General features: G+C 40.9%; 2 protein-coding genes across 3 annotated transcripts in view; one reads left to right on the top strand and one right to left on the bottom strand.

Annotated features, from left to right (window-relative positions):
* Positions 1 to 14,105, bottom strand: part of Invs (inversin) — a 146,866-nt gene extending 132,761 nt beyond the window's left edge. For both annotated transcript variants that reach the window (XM_041667844.1, XM_041667843.1), the window contains exons 1-2: positions 13,955 to 14,105; positions 10,669 to 10,793 (exon numbers count right to left, since the gene is read on the bottom strand). In XM_041667844.1, the coding sequence (XP_041523778.1) occupies positions 10,669 to 10,774 (106 nt within the window). In that variant the 5' untranslated portion in view covers positions 10,775 to 10,793; positions 13,955 to 14,105. The remainder of the gene's footprint in view (positions 1 to 10,668; positions 10,794 to 13,954) is intronic.
* A 237-nt stretch (positions 14,106 to 14,342) lies between these two features.
* The window catches only part of Erp44 (endoplasmic reticulum protein 44), an 81,606-nt gene continuing 74,273 nt past the window's right edge, over positions 14,343 to 21,675 (top strand). Inside the window, exon 1 of the mRNA XM_041667733.1 lies at positions 14,343 to 14,547. Within this exon, the coding sequence (XP_041523667.1) occupies positions 14,491 to 14,547 (57 nt within the window). The 5' untranslated portion in view covers positions 14,343 to 14,490. The remainder of the gene's footprint in view (positions 14,548 to 21,675) is intronic.

Here is a 21,675-nt window from a genome sequence, read left to right on the forward strand (position 1 = left end):
CTCACCTACACTAAGGAGAAAGAAAAGCCCGAAAGCCAGTGTCTACAGAAAAACCTGTCTGTGGATGTTTATAGTAGTCTATCTCATGACTGTAAAGGGTGGAAATATCCCACTTATCCTCCAGACAGCAAATAGTGCAATACATTAACATTTTCTTGCTCAGCAAGAAAAAGAAACAGCCAAAGGCTCACCCAACATGAGGGAACTCTCAAATGCTTCGAGTCAAGTGAAAGAAATCAGTCATGCAGAATGATACACTTACATGGCATTTTGGAAAAGGGAAAATTGTAGGGCTAGAAAACCCAGTGGTTACCAAAGGCTGGGATGTGAGGAGGGACACACTGTGGGGGGGCACATGTGATCTTGAAGGTATTGTGTAACTTCTCTATATCGTCAATGCGACTACATGTGGTTGTGATTAGTCACTTATACTGGTAAAAAATTAAAATAATTGTATACAAGAAAGAAATCTTACTGTATTATGTGCCACCAAGCTTAAAATGGGAAACAATAAAAGACCGTAGCTTCCAGCATGCACTTTCAGTCCACAGCTACTGACCAGGCACTTCTATACTGCCGAGAGTGACTGCACATATACTGTGTGAGGGCAGGCAATTGCTTGTGCAGTGACTCTGCTTGAGGAAACAGTAAAGTGAGACAAAGAGAGCACATGGTACTTCTGCCTGGACTGTTTTGTGCCTGAATTTAAGCTAATGTGTTAGGTTTTAAAAAACATAACTTCTAAAATTTGTTTGAGATTATAATGCAATTACATTTTCCCCTTTCTTTTTCTCTCTTCAAAACCTCTCATGTACCCTACCCCTTGCTCTCTTTCAAATTCATGGCCTCTATGAAGAAAAGTCTGTTGTGCTTGTGATTGTGTGTGGTGTACACTTCCTAAATGTATAAATGCAATGTGCTCAGTCCATATAATGTTACTTTTGTGTATATGCTTTTAGGGCTCATCATTTTTATTGGCTGACCACTGGTGTGGGTGTTCCCCAGAAGAAACAATTCTTGCCCCTTCAGCATTCCTTAGTTGCCTGTAGCTCTTTGTCTAGGGTTGAGGCCTCGTGAGCTTCTGCCTTCCAATACTGTGTTAATTTTTAAAGACTACTTCAGCACAACTTCTAAGCCTGGGTTCCTGGGATCCAGAAAGACTAACTGCTTCTCTGACGATTTACCGTTTTTGTGTATATTGGTAACAAAACAAAGGTCACTGCTTGAAATTCAAATATACAAATATAGTCAGGCAATGTATAACTCCTGAAGGAGGCAGGTGGTTTTTATTTAATAACCTTGGTTTTGAAGACAAAAGAAGTTTTATATTTGAGTCAACATGTCTGACAACAGAAGTATGCAAAAGGCATGTCAGTGGTGCAAGTAGTCATTTTCTCTCTAAGGGTCTTCAGTATTGAATCCAGAAGAATCCACAAAACTACCACTTCATTTATAGGTAAAGTCTCATTTAAGGCCAGACTCACTACAGACATAAAATATAATGTAAGTAAGCATGACTATTTCATTGGTCTGAGTCCCCGGCCCTCAAGGTAACACTTACAAGGAACATGCTGTAGTAAGGCTAGTTTTGAGCTGTCTTTCATGAAAAAGGGGCACTCTGCAGGTGTTCCATAAAGACAGTAGTAGCCAGAGGACGATGTTTATAACATTATAAAACCCTGTAAAATGTGATTCCTTCTTGGAAGCTCAAGAAAGCAAACTGAACTAGATCTGTGGTGATAAGAAAAAATAAAGAAAATTGAGGGATCACCACGCCCTGGCATAATCGTAACTGATTAGGCCCCTCAGATTCAAAGTGATGCCAGAACCCTGGGGCTACCATGTTACTCTGCTATGTACAAGAGAGTACTTTAGGCTCATAGCTGCCTCCTCTTTTGTCTCCTGTGATACAGGGAAAATATGCACTTGACTTCAATCCCTGACAGACTTTGCTTTTGTTTAACTAGTGGTTATAATTCCCAAAAGGAAAGCTTTAATTGGGTTATGTCTCCACAATTCAGTATGTTGTGCCTTTGAGGCAAAAATTGTCTATTTGAGGAAATTGAAAGTATATACCCCTTAATCATTATTATGAAAAAGCCGTCTTGTGGGTCCTGCTTGTGTCACTTGGGGGTGGAGTAGGATAGAGACACATAATGACTTTCAGGCTACTTTCTAAGTAATGAGAATACTGTGGGGTTCAGGGGTTTGGGGCCCAAACAAAGTACCTGAGGGAGGGCTTTATCTAATTATCCTAATCTCTTTGTATTTTCTTCAATTAAAACATTAGCTAATACATCTCAGGTCTATACAAAAACAATATTTTGGAGACAAAGCATTATGGTACCTGAAAATTTTAAGTAACATCAACATGTTGTTACAGAGGTAGGGCTTATAAGAGAAGCAGGCATTCTCAGGGACAGCTAACAGAAGCAGCTGGCTAGTCTGTCTTGTGGTTTTAATTATTCTATCAATTGTGGAGATGGTTTCTCTTCCATGACCAATTGGGGCTTGTTAGAGCTGGCATTCGCTGTGTCTGAGCACAGCTCAGAAGGCTGAGTGAAACTGTCGCAAAGACACTGCTCGATCTCACTCAGTCGTTGCAACGTTAGTTGAGCAGTAGAACCCTAGTGGCCAATGGCTGGTTGGTGAGAGAACCTGAGCTCCAGCTCTAATTAAAAGGAATGGCCATCACTACCAGTGACAGTTGTGCCAATCCCCAACCACTGTATCACCACAAAAATAAAGGAGATTCTAGCATGGCCATATCTGATGGGGATGGCAGAAGTCATAAAGTCAGCACAGCTGTTTGACAAAGATCCAGCAAAGCTGAACTACATGATGGTCACCATGCCACCTTTGTTTTTCATCTCCACCTGTTGCATATTTGAGAGATTTTTAATATATTTACAATTTGGGGATACTGGACTTATGGGAAATTCCTTATGAATCATTTATGCCTTATTCCAGGAATGCTATTTCCAAGCTTCCCCAAGACAGTCCTGAACAAACTATCCTCTCCCCCCCCCCCCCCGCTGCTTTAGGGAGATATCCCTATCTACTTGAAGGTTTTCTTTATGCCTTAGAGGCTGTGACACACATAAAGAAGCCAGAGGTCTCTTTATGAGCCTATGAGATATTTTTGAAACATCTGTCCCTGTACTTACTCAGAAACAAGATAATCAAAACAAAGTAAACTTAAAAAAGGTCAGCAAGATTCAGTGGGCTGGAGGAGCTGGCCACAGTTCAGAGTACAAGCCTCTTCCACTATACACTCAGGCGATTACGTGGCATAGACAGCAACGAAGACTAGCTGAAGTCACCTCTGCCTACACAGAGACTTACACTGATGTGCAAAACGTGATGTGGAAAGAATATAAAACTATTCCATAAAGATACAAAATATAATTATATTATGCCAAAATTTGAATAATAAACGCAGCAGTTTGGGCCTGAGGATATTTCTTGAGTACTCTATTAAGGGTTAATTTTTTTAAAATTTATTTATTAAAGATTTCTGCCTCCTCCCCGCCACCGCCTCCCATTTCCCTCCCCCTCCCCCGATCAAGTCCCCCTCCCTCATCAGCCCAAAGAGCAATCAGGGTTCCCTGCCCTGTGGGGAGTCCAAGGACCGCCCACCTCCATCCAGGTCTAGTAAGGTGAGCATCCAAACTGCCTAGGCTCTAGTAAGGGTTAATAATACACTGCTTGGGACATGGCAGTATGCCAGGGATGACTTGAAGATTGTTTTGGTCTAATGTTCTTGTAGTCAAAAAGGTAACCAACCTGAGAACAACTTGTCATATGCCTCTAGATTCCTAAAAATTGGGTTATGGAGTTAATAAATAAAAATGATAACTCTGTTTATCAATGATGTCAAAACTTGAGGAAAATGACTGGAAATGATAACTCTGTTCTGTCAAAGTTTATTAATGATGACTAAAAGATGAGCAGAAGGAAGTGAAATACAGTCCACAAACAAAAATGATATGGTCTATGTTTTGGAACAACATGAATGTATCCCTACTTACTGTATTCTGTATAAATTAAGAAGCACTCTGGCTGTCAGTCAGTCAGGCTGCAAGATTCTCCCAACCATCATGGCCTGGTTTACTTCCTCCCCTCTTCAACTCCTTCCATCCTCTGCTGGGACCTCTCCACGGCAGGGGACTGCTCCGGGCAGGATTCTCTATATGTCAATCTATTGACTTTCTTTTGGAATCCTGTATATTTTATTTTAGATTTAACTTTTTTTTTATGAGGATAGGCCTACAGGCTTTATCACACTGTCAAAAGAGTATATTGTCTGTGCACTCTGTTGTGTGTGAGCACATAGGCATGCCTACCTCAAACCCTTCCCCAAACACAATGCTACGAAAAATTCATTCTAGGTAATCATTCAGTTTATCAACTAAGGCCCAAAGTTATTCAGTTCTTTCTTTCTTCTTCTCTACATGTAAGTATGAAAGAGCATGTGTGTACAGAAACAAGTACCCATACAGTGAAGGCCCACAGATTATTAGTTAGAAGTGGAGATTCTAGAATAAAATTACGTAGACGCAGCCTAAGTTTTGCTACATATAGGAAAAATTACTTAACATTTCCTTACCTAGAAAATAACTAATAAGAGTATCCAAAACTCTTTGAACGTATTGTTAAATTAGTTAACAAGTTGCACAACATATAACCCAGTGACTGATATATAAAACATGACTTTATGATGGTTAGCTAATTTTATCACTAATACTAGCAAGTATAATCATGTACACAGTCTTCCCTTAGTGTCCAGGGGCAAGTGGATCTCCAGTTACCAATATCTGTAGATGTTCAAGCCCTTTATAAACATATAGTATTGACATATAAACCACATCTTCTTCCATATATCTTAAATAGTCTCTAGATTACTTATAATACCTAATAAAATGTAAATGTTATAGTCTAAAATAGTCATTTTAGAATACTGTCTAGAGAAAAGAGACAAAGAAGTCTGTACACTGTGCAGTACAGAACAAGTTTCCCTCCCCCAAATATCATCACTCTTTAATTAGTTGAATCTGTGCCTGTGTAACTCATGACATAGAGGGCCAACTGTACTTTAATAATGACATTTATAAAATATAAATTATTAAATATTTTGTAAGTTATAACCATTTTACTTTTTTGTTTGTTTTTCAAAACAGAGTTTCTCTGTGTAAACACCCTGGCTATCCTAGAATTATAGACCAAGCTGGCCTTAAACTCACAGAGATCCACTTGCTTCTGCCTCCCTGCCACCAAGTGCTGGGATTAAAGGCGTGCACCACCACTGTCTGGCAACCATTCTACATTTTATAGAATATTCAATTTAATTTTTTTTGTTTCAATTTAATATTTAAGGTAAAGTTTGAACTAAAAGAAGAAATGCTAGAAATAGTACCAGAAATAGTACCTGGATTTTGCAACTTAACAAGGCTCATTACTACATCTAACTTCTTTAGGTAATCTAGGAAGTGGAAAATGCTAAGGCATGCATGCCAGCATTGTGTTAGGTGCACCAGCAAGGACCACGACTAAAATGATGTTTCATTCAGAGAAGGCCTCTTCAGTTCTCCTCCAGGACAATGGGCAGCTCAGAAACTGTTCGATTTAATTAGTTGTGTAAGTAAAAAGAGACAGTCATCCGTTTCCATGGAGTCTATGCATCACTGGCATACTTCTCCATGGAAACAGAGATGGGAAAACAGAAAACGCTAAAGTGAATGAAGTCACTGAGCAGTTGGTGAACAAAGATCCAAGAAATAATTCATCAGTAGTGCGATGACACAGGTGAGGAAAGAGAAATAGCACATCTGGAGCGATCATAACACATGTAGGATGTAAAGAGATGTTTAAAACAGACTGAAACTTAAGATCAAACAGAACAGATATTTTAGCATGGAGATACACTACTTGGGAAATGACAGAGAATAAAAGTGTGGCTGTATGCATAGGAAACACAATAGCACAATGCCTAAAAGGCCAGCAGTGTCCCTCAATCAGTAATGACTCTGAAGTTCCTTGAACAAAGTGATGGAAAACCCAGGGATCAATCAATAAATTTATTATCTCTATACTTGTTATGTTATGCTTTTTAGATCTTAAGAATTTTTTTAGGGTATGTTAAATTATAGGAAAGTTTCAAGTTTTACAATGAAATGTTTCAGTTATTTCTATGAATGAACTAGTGTGCTTTTACTTTACAGCATACCACAGTGTATTTGCTTTGGAAGATTGTAATTTCCATTAAAATAATGAAGAAGTCATTTTATATATTTCTTTTTTTCTTGAGGAACTCTGATTCAAATTTTTCCCTCCTCAGGGAATTTTGTCTCAATCTGTTTCTCAATTCAATTTAATTCAACTCAATTCACGTTTAGTGCTGGGCCTCAAGGTATTCACAGACTACTGGGAAGGAAAGATAATTAACTAAGAGCTATAATATTTACTCATTTCTTCAACAATAGCTCTCCCATGCCTACTATGTGTCAAGTACTGTGCTGGATATGGTAACGAACAACTCCGTCTGCTCTCGGAGAAGTCAGACAGACATTAAAACAGTCAGCCACACGAATACAGTTATACAGCCTCTGTGAGGGAAGCCTACGGAGGGCCACGGGAGAGGGCCACGGGAGAGGGCCACGGGAGGGCTCAGTGAGGAGACGACTGAGATTGGCTGCTGAAACAGTTCTCTTTGAAGAAGTAGGCCCTATGATACTGAGCAAGGAGGGGACTAAGAGTTATTCAGACAGACAATAGCAGGTGAAAGCCCTGAAATGGAAAAGGACTTGGCAGGCAGGAGAAACTGAAAGGAGGCAAGTTTTCCTAGGAAACAAGTTGTGCAAGGGGAGGCTGGAGGGGAAGGAGGGCCAGAGGCCTTTGAAATGCTGTTCCAAGTATAACGACGAGAAATGAAAGTGTTTATAAGCCAGGAAAATCTGTAAGTGTATAGAGTTTTTTTTTCCAGCTCACATAGAGCTGAAACATTCAGTGAACATTCAAAACAGGTAAAAACAATATGATTATTATAAAGTCAAGATGGGTGTAGGGGTATAACATGTACAGAATCCTGAACTTCACTATCAAAAAAGGAAAAGAAAGAAAAAAAAGGCAGAAAGAGGTACTAGAGAGACAGGCTGTAGGAATCCCAGCATGTAGGAAGAGGTTCAGGAGTTCAATGTCATCCCCAGCTACAATGGGAGTTTAAGGTCAGCCTGGGCTAAATGAAATGTTGTCTCAAATAAACACAGGCAAGATAGTAAGTGGCTGTTGGGGTATTGATAATGTATTATTCTTTAAATTAGTTGGAGATTAATGGATACTTGTTTTATATTTGTTTAAGTTGTACATGTAAGTTATATGTGTTTCTTTCTATATATGTCTCAAAATAAGAGGCATATGCATCTGTATTTTGTAAACATGAAAGACTGGATTAAGATGAGAGAGTAGGGCTAACGGGTGCAGCTGTCTCAAGAAGCTCAGCTTTGGTAATGGAGAGATAACTGCTCCATTCATTCTTTTACTTTGCTTCTTTGCAACTGTGTACTCTGGGTTATCATAAGGCATGGCATTATCCAAGGAAAGACTGGTTCTTCAGCCTCCTTTGTCCTAGGGTGTGGTTCTGTCCTTAATTTTAGTCTACTTCCTTAATTACAAATTACTTTCCTCTGACAAGTGGGCTTTGACTACAAAGACTGTATCTGTCTTCTATCCACAAAGCAAACCACATAAATGCTGGGTTCTGTGGTGCCAAGCTCTGGCAGCATCTCTGGTTGATTGTGTGGAGATTTCTGCCCACCCCAGACACCCGTGTACCTTTGCACCATTATGATCAGACAGAAGTCTGACTTCTTCAGGTCACTGTTGTGGCACTTTAGCTGTTCATCCATGTAGACGTGAGGGAAAGCTGAGAAAGCTGTAGGTACAGGCACATAAGAGGACAGGGAGGATGTTTCTAATACAAACAACAACAGTGCATGTTTAAATGTTCTTGGGGAAATTTTCTAATAGAAAAATGGATAAAAGGTTGAGATGTCATCAGAGGTTTAAACAAAACAGAGTAAATTCCCAGAAAGGGATGGACGGAACACAGAGCTTGTCAGGAAACCATGAACTCTGACAGGAAACTGGATCTTTTCTATTTTTTCAGAAAAAAATAAGGGTGTAAGTACAAATACAGGGTGATTTGTAGGTATTATTCTAGAAGATGAGGGAATTTTTATTTAATGTCTCCATTTTCTCTAGGCATCATACAGTATTATCTGAGAAAAGACAGAGGAGAAACTGGGAGCTGAGCTATCAGCCAACAGGGAAGGCACCATGCATTCACAATGGAAAACTGTGGTACGATAGACAGTTAAGTGTAGAGTTGATTATTTGAAGCAGGGATCAAAAATCGACATATTATAAATCTTCAAGCTATGTCTGATCTTTCTGGGGTTGTCAGGAATACATAAATTAGGTCCATCCAGAGTTGGAAGTCTGACAGCCAAGTGAAACAGAAAGTGAGCGAGAAAGTGTTTTTTTCCAAGAGAAAGTTGTAATAGTAGACCATGGAATCAAGGCTGAAGAGGGAGAGAGGTAAAGAGAGAAACTGGTGGCTAAAAACTGGGGAGGATGTTGTGTAGGAAGGCTCGGGGAAAAGGAGAAACTCTTTCTATTTAACAAGTGAGCTGGAAGTGTTTCAGTTCAATGAGAGAGCATTCAAATGAGCGATGTGGAGGTCTCAGATGTCAAGTTCCAGGGAGGAACTGAGGATGCAGGCAGCTGGCATGAAATGAGGATAATGTATCTGATGGGGACAGAGCTATTTGTAGTGTACACAGAATTTGGGCAATGATGTGGGATTTCCCTTTGCACACTGTGATTACCATTAATGAATAAATAAATTGCTTTAGACCTATAGCAAGGTAGAACTTAGGTAGGTGGGGAAAAGTAAACTGAATGCTGGGAGGAAGAAGGGTGGGGTCAGAGAGAAGCCACATAGCCCCTGCCAGAGACATACGCCAGACAGAACTTTAGGTGGTAAGCCACAGTCATATGGTGATATACAGATTAATGGAGATGGGTTAAATTAATATGTAAGAGTTAGCCAATAAGAAGCTAGAGCTAATGGGCCAAGCAGTGATTTAATTAATACAATTTCTGTGTGATTATTTCGAGGCTAAGCAGCAAGGAACTAACTAGCAGCCTCCTTCAACAAGGCAATTTACTCTATTCTTAAGGAAGAGTTTGTTTAGTAGGGAACAAAGCAAAATGGTAGCAGGGCAGAAGCCAGGAAGCAGAAAGTACAAAGCAAAGTATCAAAGACTAGAAAGACCCTTGAGGCTTACAAAGATGAGAGCTCATGGGTAGGAGTTCATGGAAAAAGTGGGAATGTAAGACAAAGTTCTAAAGGAGCAAGTATGAAAGCTCAAGGGGTTTTGAATTTATTGCCCAAGTTGTCAATCATGAATTATGAAACATTTGGATGTATAAACATTACAAATAATGTTTATTTTCATTTTATTTGTTCTCCTTGGAGAATTGTGACTATGTGGGTTAGGGGTTTCAACAATTCTGGAAAGTTCTGTTTAGTTTTGTTTTGTTAGCCATTTTGGCCTTAATTCTGTTCATTATCTATTTTGTTCTCTCTAGAAATTCCATACTGGACTTCTAAACCATAAATACATATAAATGACAGAGACGCATGCTGAATGATCTTAAATCCATCAAAAGTTATTTATAAACTTAATACTTTGAGTTAGTAAAGTATTAAGCTTATATTTAATACTTTATATTGTATAGTATATTTCTGAAGTAATTTTCAACTATTCCTAATCCATATTCTGAACTTTCAGGGCTTATGTTCTTTCTGGTATAAGAACTGGAATAAAATATAACTACTAATATAGTTTCATTAAAATTTTATTTTTTGTTTTTTGAGACAGGGTTTCTCTGGGTAGCTGTAGCTCTGTCTGTCCTAGAACTTACTCCATAGACCAGGCTGACCTCAAACTGACAGAGATCTGCCTGCCTCTGCCTCCTGAGTGCTGCAATCAAAGGCGAGCGTCACCACCGCCTTTAAAATGTTTAAAGCACATTGTAAATTTACATAATCAACAAACTACCTTAGGGGTTTTTATCAGTTTGCTTTTCTTTGGTATTTGTGTATGTAACCATGTGTGTGTAGATGTCAGAAGTCAGCAGTGACTGGGTGTCATCTTCAGCTGCTCTTACCTTCTTTGGGAAAAAATACATTTATGTATTCATTTTGAGTGCATGTGTATATATATGTATGTGTATGGGTGTGTATGTCATAATGCCCACGTGGCAGCCAGAAGAAAACCTACATGAGTTGGTTCTCTCCTTTCCCCAGGTGGGTCTCAGGGATCAGACTCAGGTTGTCAGGCTTGGCAGCAAGTGCCAAGCTTGCTGAGCTATGTCTCAAGGCACTGAACCTTGAGCTCTTCAGTTCAGCCACGCTGAGCAGTCAGTGAGCTCTAAGGATGCTCCTGGCTGCCTCACATCAGCACTGGGGTTACAGATGCACCACATCACTGGCTTTTGCATGGGATCTCAACTCAGGTCCTCATGCTTGTGTGGCAGACACTTTACTGAATGAACCATCTCCCCCATCTATTTCGGAGTCTAAGTTTACAGGGGACTGCTTACCAACAATGAGTCTCTGAAGGGCACCCTTATCTCCGTTAACTGCAGCGGCATGAACCTGCAATGCTAATGAGGGTCCAGCAGAGAGCACATTCTCTGAACTGTTCATAGCTTTCTCCACGAGTAACCTGAAAGAGCGGTTGAGACAATGAGTATAAGCAGAAAACACTTCTACCACCTGCCTTATCAGTGCCAAGTAGGTCGCTCGTAAACATGACTGATTATAGATATTTAACTAGGACCTACCTACTTTCCTACTTCTACAGCTGCAACGATAAGGCAAATTAGGGCATCTGTACTATTTGCTTAACTGTAGAATGAGAGAATTTTCTCAAGAAATGAGAAGACATTTACATTAAGGGCAGAGCTTCCAAGTCGTACCTACTTCTAAGATTAATAGAGGCAATGTGATTCCACACAGTTCTTATTGAGATCAGACTGTGCCCTGCTTTAAGTTACTCCATATTGGGTACAATAATGGTTTTTCTGCCTGTGCCTTGCCCTGAGAAGCTCCACTTAGTAAAAGCTTTTTAAGTCTGTTCTGAGGGTAGAAGATGACTGTGCTCCCAGGTAAAGTAAACATCAGCTCCTGCCAGCACCACCCATTCAGCACGGAGTGGTAAATGACTGTGCAGAGTCATGAGGGATCAGTCACGAGGGTGCCATCCTTTAAACTTTCCAAGGTGAACTGAGACCATGGAAGCATTTGGGCATATACTACTAAGGAGACCAGCCCCAAGGACTTATTGGATAAGACAAACCAAGGATGGGTTGTAACTTCCTCATCTGGACTGTACAAAGTGGAAGATGTAGCAATGCAATGGCAATGACCCCCACCAACCTATCTTCTGAGACCGAGTGTGTGCATCAAGGACTGACAGGCTCAACTCTCCCTGAGGCTTCAGCTGATGACGTAGCCTACTTGACTGCAATCTGCCCATCCACCTGCTTTCCTGTCCGGACCCGAACCCACTGTTCTTGTTCTAATTTGGTTTCGCTCTCTTGTCTCTGCAGCTGACAAGATCTTTGCCCTCCACCCTATCTTGTGGCATGATGTGAAGAGCAGCAGCTGGCTCTCCGTGGCTGGTTCGGGGTTGTTACTTATCAAGACAGACTCTACTCCAATCTTTTATCAGCCTTCTGGAAGCTTTTACACGCTACCATAGCTGAAGTAGTATTCATCCTGTAAATCATATATATGCGCATTTACAGTGTGCTGTTTAATATGAGAGTTAATATTAGTAACTGAGATTGGAATAAAATAATCTGCAGTTGCTTTGGCCAGATTACCAAAGCAGGTGGGATTACCTGGCAAAGGGCTACCATTGAAACTGCTCTATCTTGTGAATCCGTTGTCAGTCCCTAAAACCTCACACTGTAGAAAGACACAAACATGCTTGCCTATGTTTCTGGCATAGCAGTTTCACAACTGACAAGGATTACTGAATTGTTTTAAGTTAGAAAATATTTAAATTATGGTAAAGGTTAGCTTTTCTCTTCTTTAATTTGCTGACACTGTGATTAACATGCTGGCAGAAAACAAGGAGAATGTTGAGAGGCTTCTGTGTTGTCTGAGCATTTCTGTCAGGTTAGAACAAAGAATGCCTTACACAGGACTGTATCAAAAGTCACGTGAGAGAAGCTGCAAAACGAGGACTGAGGTAAAACATAGTAGGAAGCTACAGTTAAGTGCCTGGTCCAGCTGTGTGTTCGTCCTCAGGCTGCCTCAGCTCTACATACTTCAATAAACATGAGAAATGAGAAGGGCTGACGATGTTCCTTCATTTAACAAGTGAGGTGCCAAGTATTCTGGGCATCATTCTGAATTCTGAAACATCATTTTGGATCGAAAGTGAACTTAGGTGTGCCAGACCACAAAAAAAAAAAAAAAAAAAAAACCCCAACAAAAACCCAAAACCAGAAACCTTATTTGAATACTTTCGAAACTGTCAAAATAGCGATATCTATCTCTATAAATAGTCTATGGGCTTACCCATAATTCTAGCAGTTGGCACAGTAATAGGTAGGTATACAATTGGTGCTAAATCAATGTTCTGAATGAAGTGTCATAGGGTGAGTACTAAGTCCAAAGGGTAATTCAGGGCAAATTTTAACTTCACAGAGTAATGACGTTTTCTTTTCCTTTTTTGGCCACTCTTTCTTTACATTTTTAAGCAGGGTCTCAAAATTTAGAGATCAGGTTGGCTGGGAACTTATTAAGTAGCCTATGCTGGCTTTAAACTCCTGCTCTTTCTACCTCAGCCTCCCAAGTTCTGGGAATACAGACATCTACCACCATAACCAATCCTTCTGTTTATAAGAGTTTCTCATGTATTTAAAGTTGAGCTCTGTAGAATGAGATGAGTGGTACATTGCTAGACCACTACATTAGCAAGTGGTGGATTTAGAGTCTTGGCTCCACTATACTTTAATTTTGAAACCCTGGGAAAGCCATTCCTCTAGGGTTCTTTTTAACAGAAATGTTATTTTCCTTGTTGCTTCCCCGCCAATAAATAATTTTTATAGGTAGATATCAAAGCCATTTTGTTAGTGTTATAAAGTGTAAATGCATCATCATCATTAAATCATTATAAAATAAGCCTGTGCAAAAAACACTCTAATTATTATCTAATTATGCTGAAATAGTGGTGCTGAGCTCACACACAAAGAAAAGGCGATTCTGGTTAGGATGAAAGGGTTGGTGACTGTGCCAGACAACAGTGGTGTCATATGTCTGACGTGGTGAGAGTTGAGTCGGGACTCCAGAAAGAGAAAGGGTAAGGCCATCTCAGGCAGCAGGAAAGCTGAAGCAAAGACTGGGCGTAGGGAGAAGCACAAATGCAGAGTGCCTTCTGAGTGCCAGGTAGTGAGCATGTGGCTCGTTTCCCACGCACACAGACCCGGCTAGGTGTTCACAGAAGATTCTAGAAAGCTACCAGACACAAGGTTAAAATCCTCTGCTACTTGGTTAATTTGTAAAGATACTGTAAAGAAGCGGTCACTGTTAGGCACTGCGCTTTACAGTATACAACATGCTTTTCCCGCCCCGTCTCTCTTCCTTTCATGGACCCTCAGAAGTCACCCTGGAGAAGTCATGACTGAAGCCCCAGGGATGGCTCTCCTTATATAACGGAGGAAGTACGGCAGAAAGAAGAGGTAGCAGCTTCGAGGCCAGGGATAGAGGCTCAGGCCACACCTCAGACCACGCGGGCCAAGAATCTGAAGCAGTGGCCGGGGCGGTGCTCGCCAGCCTGCCAGAGCCGTCCGTGCCAGACAGCTTCCTACTCACCCCTGCCTCTAGGACTGGCGCCCCGGGATGGCACCAGGAGGCACGACCCGCACAGGGCCGCCCCTCCTGCCAAGTCAGGTCACTGCCCTCGCAGGGACAGACCCCAGAACACCAGAGCCCGGGAGCTCTGAAAAACCAGCCCGAGGCACTCAGCCGCAGAGCCCTCTGGGAATTGTAGTTCCCGTTCCCCGAGGCGCAGAAGTACGCGGGCCCCTTCCAATCCCGAAGAGCCCCGCGCGCAGATGGCTTGGCCGTCCCGGGCTCAGGGCCTACTGGGAAGGAGAGTTCCAGTTCTCAGATGACGTGGTCAATGAGAGCAGTATGGGACTACATTTCCCGAAGTACTCAGAGGTGGGCAGGACCCGGAAGTGAGGGCGTGAGAGGCCTCTCTGGAAGTTGTCCCGGGTGTTCGCCGCTGGAGCTCCGGGTCGAGAGGACGAGGTGCCGCTGCCGCCGGCTCCCGGAGCCCAGCCCTTTCTTAGTCCGGTCCAGTCCCAGCCGCCACCTCCTGACCCACCGCGGACCCCACCGTTACCATGAATCCTGCAGTCTTCCTGTCTTTACCCGACCTCAGATGCTCCTTGCTGCTTCTGGTGAGTGTATGTAGGGATGACAAACCTTCCGACTGCGTCCCTGACCGCCTCCCGCCCTCCGCAAGGGGGAACGGTGCTGCCCCTGCTTGCCTCGACCCTCCTCCGCTGGCGAGGCGTGCACCCCCTGGAGCTGCCTTCACTTGGCCCGTTCTTTTGACTTATTGGGCCCGGGGTCTAGGAGGCCTGCGGAACCCCAGTCAAGGGATTGGGACCTCCAAATGGGAGAATTCGCCTTAAGGGAGTGATACGTGGGAGGTCACAGCCGAGGCCCCCCTGGAGTACGCTTCAGTTTTGTGGACGGTGAGGACCTGCGTGGGGCACCAGAATCCAAAGGGACCGAGGGGACATCTAATGTTTTCTCCCACACTGGGAAGGGTGTGAACCAGACAGGTGCTGGGGTCCTGTGATTCTCTGGATCCTCAAAACAGGCTGGCAAAGCCCTCTGTTGTGGCTTCTTGTGATTGGTTGGAAACCCGGAACTGGAGACTGGTTTGGTGTCTACTGGGAGAATAGGAATTTGAAAAGATGGAGGGTGTGATTATCTGACAGGTTCTTCTAGGGCCTCCCCTAAACCCTGTTGCAGCCTATCTCCCCTCCCCGCCTGAAGCATGTGTCTTTGACAGTGCTCTCGACTTGTGAATAACCAGCTTTCCTGCATGCATATGGGATTAGTACTTCCCAGCCTGACTGGCATCATCCCATCTTCGAAAAGAATCTTTCCCCAGTTTCTCTTCCTTCGAAGTGTATCTTGAGTGTGGCACTGAAGTGGCCAAATTGAGACAGAAGTGGAAGTCTAACTCCGTATGGGAAAGCGAGAGGAGTGTGTTTGGGCTGTTATGACTCAGTAGTTGAAAATACTTGAATTGTGGTAGATTCTTAGAAAGCTAAATTTAAGGTGAACACCATTGAACAGAAATTACTTTCTTCACAGCTTAGGAATAATAATTCACTTGCAAGAAGCTATATAGTTGGTTACAGGCAAGGCTGAATCTAGAAATAGATCTCTTAATTTGTAGTGTGTATTTCGCCGTATCTCATAAGAAGTTTAACGTTTGTGCTTGAAATGCTTTTCATTTTCATGATGACTTGAAAGCCATTTTTAAAAGCTATATACAATACTTCATTCTTTTCAAAATAAAATAGCGTAAGCTAAATGAAATGAAGATACTGCTGAAGAATATAAAGTTTTGTATAAACAAGGCAATATTAAATGATAGAATGCCTTGTTAGCACTTTAGTATACAGCAGTAAATTCTTTATAGACGAACATTCTTCTTCTCTTTTTCCCCCTCCCTCTCTCACTCTCTTCCTCCCTCCCTCCCTCCCTCCCTCCCTCCGTGTGTGTGTGTGTGTGTGTGTGTGTGTGTGTGTGTGTAGCTTTATTATGCATTGTGGCACCTTCTAGAACTCTCACAATGATGCTATTAGAGGCCATATGCTTCTTAAGGACACTAATTACTCATCTTTTAAAAAGAGTTGTTTGTTAGAAATTATTTTTAGGTGACTGAAAAGTTCAATGGTCAAAAATCTAAACACATTGAAAAGTTGAAACATTGAGTAGGAAAATGATGTCAATCCAGCCAAGTTTAAGAATGAGAACATTTATTTTGAAATAACTCATGCCTTTTTTTCTAGAGAATCTATCAATCATGTTAAATCTAAACGATGGTTTCTTCTCAAATAAAGCCTATATTTCACTAAACTCTAGTTATAAATACATTGTGTATTTATCTCCCTAAGCAAAGGTAGAAGAGAGGACTGGAAACAGAGAACTCCTGTAAAGATTAATGGGTTGGAAAACAAAGCCTCCGAAAAGTTTTCATAAACCAGAAGTACAAGTCAAACTAGATTCAACTTGAACACAGTGTTTGCTTACTTCGTTCTAATAATCTAATACTAGTTTAGCAGATATTCATAAAACATATGTCTAATCTCAACAGTGAGTAGTAGCTTGTCTGACTGCTAATGCAGACATAATGATGAAACCTGCTTACTCAGTCTCCCACCTGTCTAATGAAATTCTCTGAGTCCCTTCAGGCTTCAGCCTGATGGCTCTTACAGACAGACATAGACAACTCTTAGTTGAGGTCATCATTTTTCCCTTACGTGCTTGGACACCATATATTCTTTTACTGCAATAAGAGGAACTCTGGATCTCACTCTTAAAGAGTAGCTACTAATACCTTCTTAAATTTGTAAGGATTGTACAGTAGTAGCTGAAATGGTAACACTGAATTTCAGGAGGCAAGTGACTCTCTTTTCCCTGATCACAGAAGTATTCTAGAATACATTACTCCATGCGATAAGAGGCTTTCTGTATGGGTCACTAACCACTGACACTCGGTGTGATAACTCTTCCCTTATGTGCTAATTGACCTTTTCTGCTCTGTGTCTGAGATAAGTTGATTGAGAATCAACATAGTTCTTTTCTGCTTAACTGTTTCTTAGTCATGTTCCCTGTACTGATTTGTGCAAGTTTTTAAAATGTGAGCTAAGGGAGAGATGGCCGAATCAGAATTAATGTGTGTCAGATAGCCTAAGTAAGCTCTGTGCTTTAGAGATTTTTAACCCTTTTTTCCGGTTGTTTTACCGAAGGTGTCTTCTCACTAATCTCTTGATCATTACGTTCAGAGATCTAGTCCTTATTAGCTTAGACAGTTCTGTGCTTGTATAAGGTAATACTTCTGCTGTTGTAGCTCTTGGTTTGTTTATTTTCTGTAAGTATAGGAAGCCAAGAAAATATTTCCTACTTAGGAAACTATCTAATCAGAGTGCTAAGTAGACACCTTTATATATCTGCTGAATATATTTTTAAGATTTTTTTTATTGTTTTTATTGAGCTATACATTTTTCTCTACTCCCCACCCTTCAGTCATTATATCATTAATGCCAACAATTAATGTTTAATCTTCAAAAAAAAAAGTACTACTGGAAGCATGTAATTAGATCCGCAATAGGTGGGTTACTTACCCTTTTTACATAGCTTGTCCCATTCCCATGGCTTACCCTGCAGTGCTGCTCTTTACAACCACCTGGCGCAGTTTTAATAAAATGCAGTTCCGTGGTGTGCTGGGTTCCGTTCCCAGCCCCACAACAAGCAGACAAATAAACAAAAACACAGTTCCCTGGGCCATACAGGGCACAGACATTAATTTAATCCCCCCAACACTATTATCACATCTATAAATTTATTCATATGTTACTTGGTGTTTAATATTCTTTATTGTGTCTGTTTTTAAAAGCTGATTGATCAAATCGGAGCCATATAAATTCCATGCGTGCTAGTTGGTTTGTCTCCTATAACTTTTAGGTGCCTGGAGTTGAACCCAGAACCCTGAGCACTGTAAGCACACACTGTGTTTAAAGTCTGTAGCTTAGTTGCTCATCTCATTTTTTTCTTTCTTGGTAATTTCTTTAGGAACTGTGCTGTAGAATATCTCGACCTCCTGTTATCATTGATTGTAGCTTCTTGATGTGGTTTTTGTGTTTCTCTGTTCATTGTATTTACTCGTAGAAATCTGTAATTCAAGTTTTGTGGTTTTTCAACCACCAGCTCAATATTCATTGCTAACTTTGCTTATTTATCTTTCAAGTTAAGTTTTTGAAAGCTTATTATTTACTTCATATTTGTATGAAATTTATGATCTTCTTGGTTTTTCGAGACAGGATTTCTCTGTAGCTTCGGAGTCTGTCCTGGAACTAACTCTGTAGACCAGGATGACCTCGAACTAACAGAGATCTGCCTGCCTCTGCCTCCCGAGTGCTGGGATTAAAGGCGTGCGCAATCACCACCCAACCAGAAAATTATGGTTTTTTAAAGCCAATCATATTGTGTTAAGATAATTCTAATTTCTTCGTCTGTTTCTTCTGCTCTAACCAACCTCCTAATGTAAGAAGACTTAGAATTGTTTTTTACTTTTATGGTCATTTCTTTTTTAAAATCAGTGTTAGTTACTGACTTTGTTGGTCTGTATGTTTTTATAGTTTGATTAAATTATATTTATTCATACTTTTTCACCTTAAAATTATCAAAGATACCTTTAAAGTTTTATATTAAAGGTGTTGAGATGGAACTATTCCACATTTGTGTGTGTGTGTGTGTGAGAGAGAGAGAGAGAGAGACAGACAGACAGACAGACAGACAGACAGAGTGATGTGTGTGTGCAATCAGAAGGCCAGAAAATGACTTCACACATTGTCCCTCTATGACGTCTACCTTGATCTTTGAGACAGGGCCTCTCATTTGTTGGAACTCCTTTAAACTCGAGTTTAAGGAATTTCAATTTAGTTAATTCTTTGACAGTTTCATATATGTGTATAGTGTGTTCTAGTCATTTCCACACTGATCCATTTTCATCTCCTGTCCCTTTTCTGCTGAAACCCGTCTTCCCAAGAACTTTCCTTTCAACTTCGTGCCTGAGAGAGAGAGAGAGAGAGAGAGAGAGAGAGAGAATATGCCTGTGTGTGAGTATGTGACTCACTGAGTTTACTTAGAGTTGCTTTCATGACCATGGGTGGGAAGGTTATTTACTGGGGCATAGGCTACTTTTACATGGGTACACCACTGATAAAATGACACCCCCTTCTCCAGCAGTCATTAAGTGCCAGTGGTCTCTCATGTGTCTCTCTCCCATCCATGAAGAAATGCTGAGAAATCCTGTCTTGTGTAGGTCATCACAACTGTAGTTAGTTCATGAGGGTGGCAACCATGTTATGTCCATCAGACATCTTTTTATGGCATACCACCTTACTCTTTAGCTCCTACATCTTCCCACTCCTTCTTCCACAATGTTCCCTGAGCTTTGGAGGGGACAATATAGACATCACATTTAGACATTTAGACTGACTAGTCCACTATCACCTGGGGTTGGCACTTTGACTGGTTATGAGCATTAACTGCTGCCCTCAGCTTTAAGATTTTTTTTTTTTTTGAACTCGCTCATTAGGCTAGGCTAACTGGCTAGGGAGCCTATGACCGGATTCCAGCCTCTGGCTCTTGACGAGGTTTTTCATGCCAACACCTGATTTTTTTTTTTTTTATGGTGGTTCTGAGGATTGAACTTCGGTCCTCAGCTCTTGTGTTCTACTCTGTAGTGTTGTCAGTTTACTAATGTTTCCATTTTCCCCTGTTGTTGCAGACAGTTTTGCAGACATTAGCTAATGCATATACAGTATTGACAGTGTACCTTTAAGATAGATTCCTGTAAGTGAAGTGAAGTTGCAGTGGTCAAAAGGAAATAGATAGTACTTGGAACTTTGTACATGGAACTAGTACCGTGGGGTTTTGCCATTTTGTGGTCTTGTCAGCGATGTAAGAGGATTTCTCTGTAGTCTTCCTGTAGTAATAGGGGCGGCGGGGCTGCGTTCTCAGCACCCCCGGCTGCCTACCCGGCTTGCTTATGCCCCGAAATAATTACACGGACACTGTATTCTTTTAAACACTGCTTGGCCCATTCTCTTCTAGGCTAATTCTCACATATTAATTTAGCCCATTTCTAATCATCTGTGTGTGGCACCCTAAGGTGCGCTTACCAGGAAGATTCTAGCCTATGTCCATCCTGGGTCGGAGCTTCATCGTGTGTGTCTGCCAGGGAGCAGGGCATGGCGTCTCTGCTGAGGCGTCTGCTCCGGAGAGAGCTGTGGAGTCTCTGCGCTCACTTCCTCTTCCTCCCAGTGTTCTGTCCTGTTTTCTCCTCCCACCTATCCTCTAACCAATAAAATGGGCCAGGGCAGTGCCTTTATTAGCCAATGACCTTCCTCCATCATCTTCCCAGAGTAGAATTGGGTATTCCCCATTGTAGTATCTCATTTAATTTGTTTTTTAAAATATGTGCTTGACGTTTTTCTCATTGTGTATAGATGATTTGCGTATCTTTCTGTGTGACTTCCTGATTGTACAGGCACACACACACACACACACACACATGCTCATACACATGCATGCGAGTGCATGTGCACACAGACACAGACTCAACTCTTAAATCCTTATTTGAGCATGTGGTGTACTTAGGGATAAAAGGTACTGAGACACTTCTGAAAAAAAAATCAGTCTTAATTGAGTAGTATGTCTGATGGGCTAATATTTGTAAAAGCCCAGAGGAGATGTTCATTGCAACAGTTACAGAAAACTTTAAAGTGTATGACAAGATATTGAATATTTTTCTAGTACCTCAGTCCTTAGATGTGCTATGATTTATTTACTTCATCTTCTGCCAAGATACTTAGGTTATTGGCTATTTTGATTACAGAGTTTTAAAATATACAAAAGATATACACTGAAAGATACTATGCTAAATATATTTCATAGCTATATTTCATGGGTCATATAAATATGTCATCTTAATAGAGAAAAAATCTAATTTGAATGTATAATTCTTTGGTTATAAACCAAGTTGAGTCTTTTACACACACACACACACACACACACACACACACACACACACACACTTCCATGTTTTATGTGTAACTGGGGGCCAGAGGATAACCTCAGTTGTCATTTCTCAGTCATCTACTTCTCTTTTTTTGACAGGGTAATCTTGCTTGTCTGAAACTTGCCAAGTCTGCAAGGCTAGCCTGCCAGGGAACACAGGATCTTTTGTCTCCACCCTCCCAGCACTGGGATTGCTGTCATGGACCATTTCTTTGTGGTCTGGGATTCACTCGGGCGCTCACATATCACTTACTAGATATGTTCCTACCCTGAAGCTTTTCATAGTTGTTGAACATTTCTGTTTCTCTCTGTTTCTTCATGTTATATATCCTCTTTTCAAACACTTGATAACTTTTCCAGTGATTTAGAGTAAATGTTCTTGCCCGCTGTGAAGAATAGTTGAAGGTGTTTGTTAAATTTTTGTTTGTTTATTGATGTCTATTCAAGAGTATGAAGACTGGGTGTCGGGCCATCTACAAGTTCCAATTCTTTATTTACTGAACACTATAACCTTGGATAAATAATTTAAATAAAAATTTAAGCCTATAAGATAAACAGATTGGATTTCATAATTCTATAACTTTTTCTGTGTTGAATCTTGCTTTCATAAAGGGTAGCCTTCTAACTTCCCCAAACTGTAAACATTTGGTTTATACTTTCTTAAAAAATTTGCTAACTTTATAGCAAGTTGTAGGACT

This window comes from Microtus oregoni, unplaced genomic scaffold (genome assembly GCF_018167655.1).
Source record: "Microtus oregoni isolate MIOR12 unplaced genomic scaffold, Mior012 000017F_ref0000208, whole genome shotgun sequence".
Lineage (NCBI taxonomy): Eukaryota > Metazoa > Chordata > Mammalia > Rodentia > Cricetidae > Microtus > Microtus oregoni.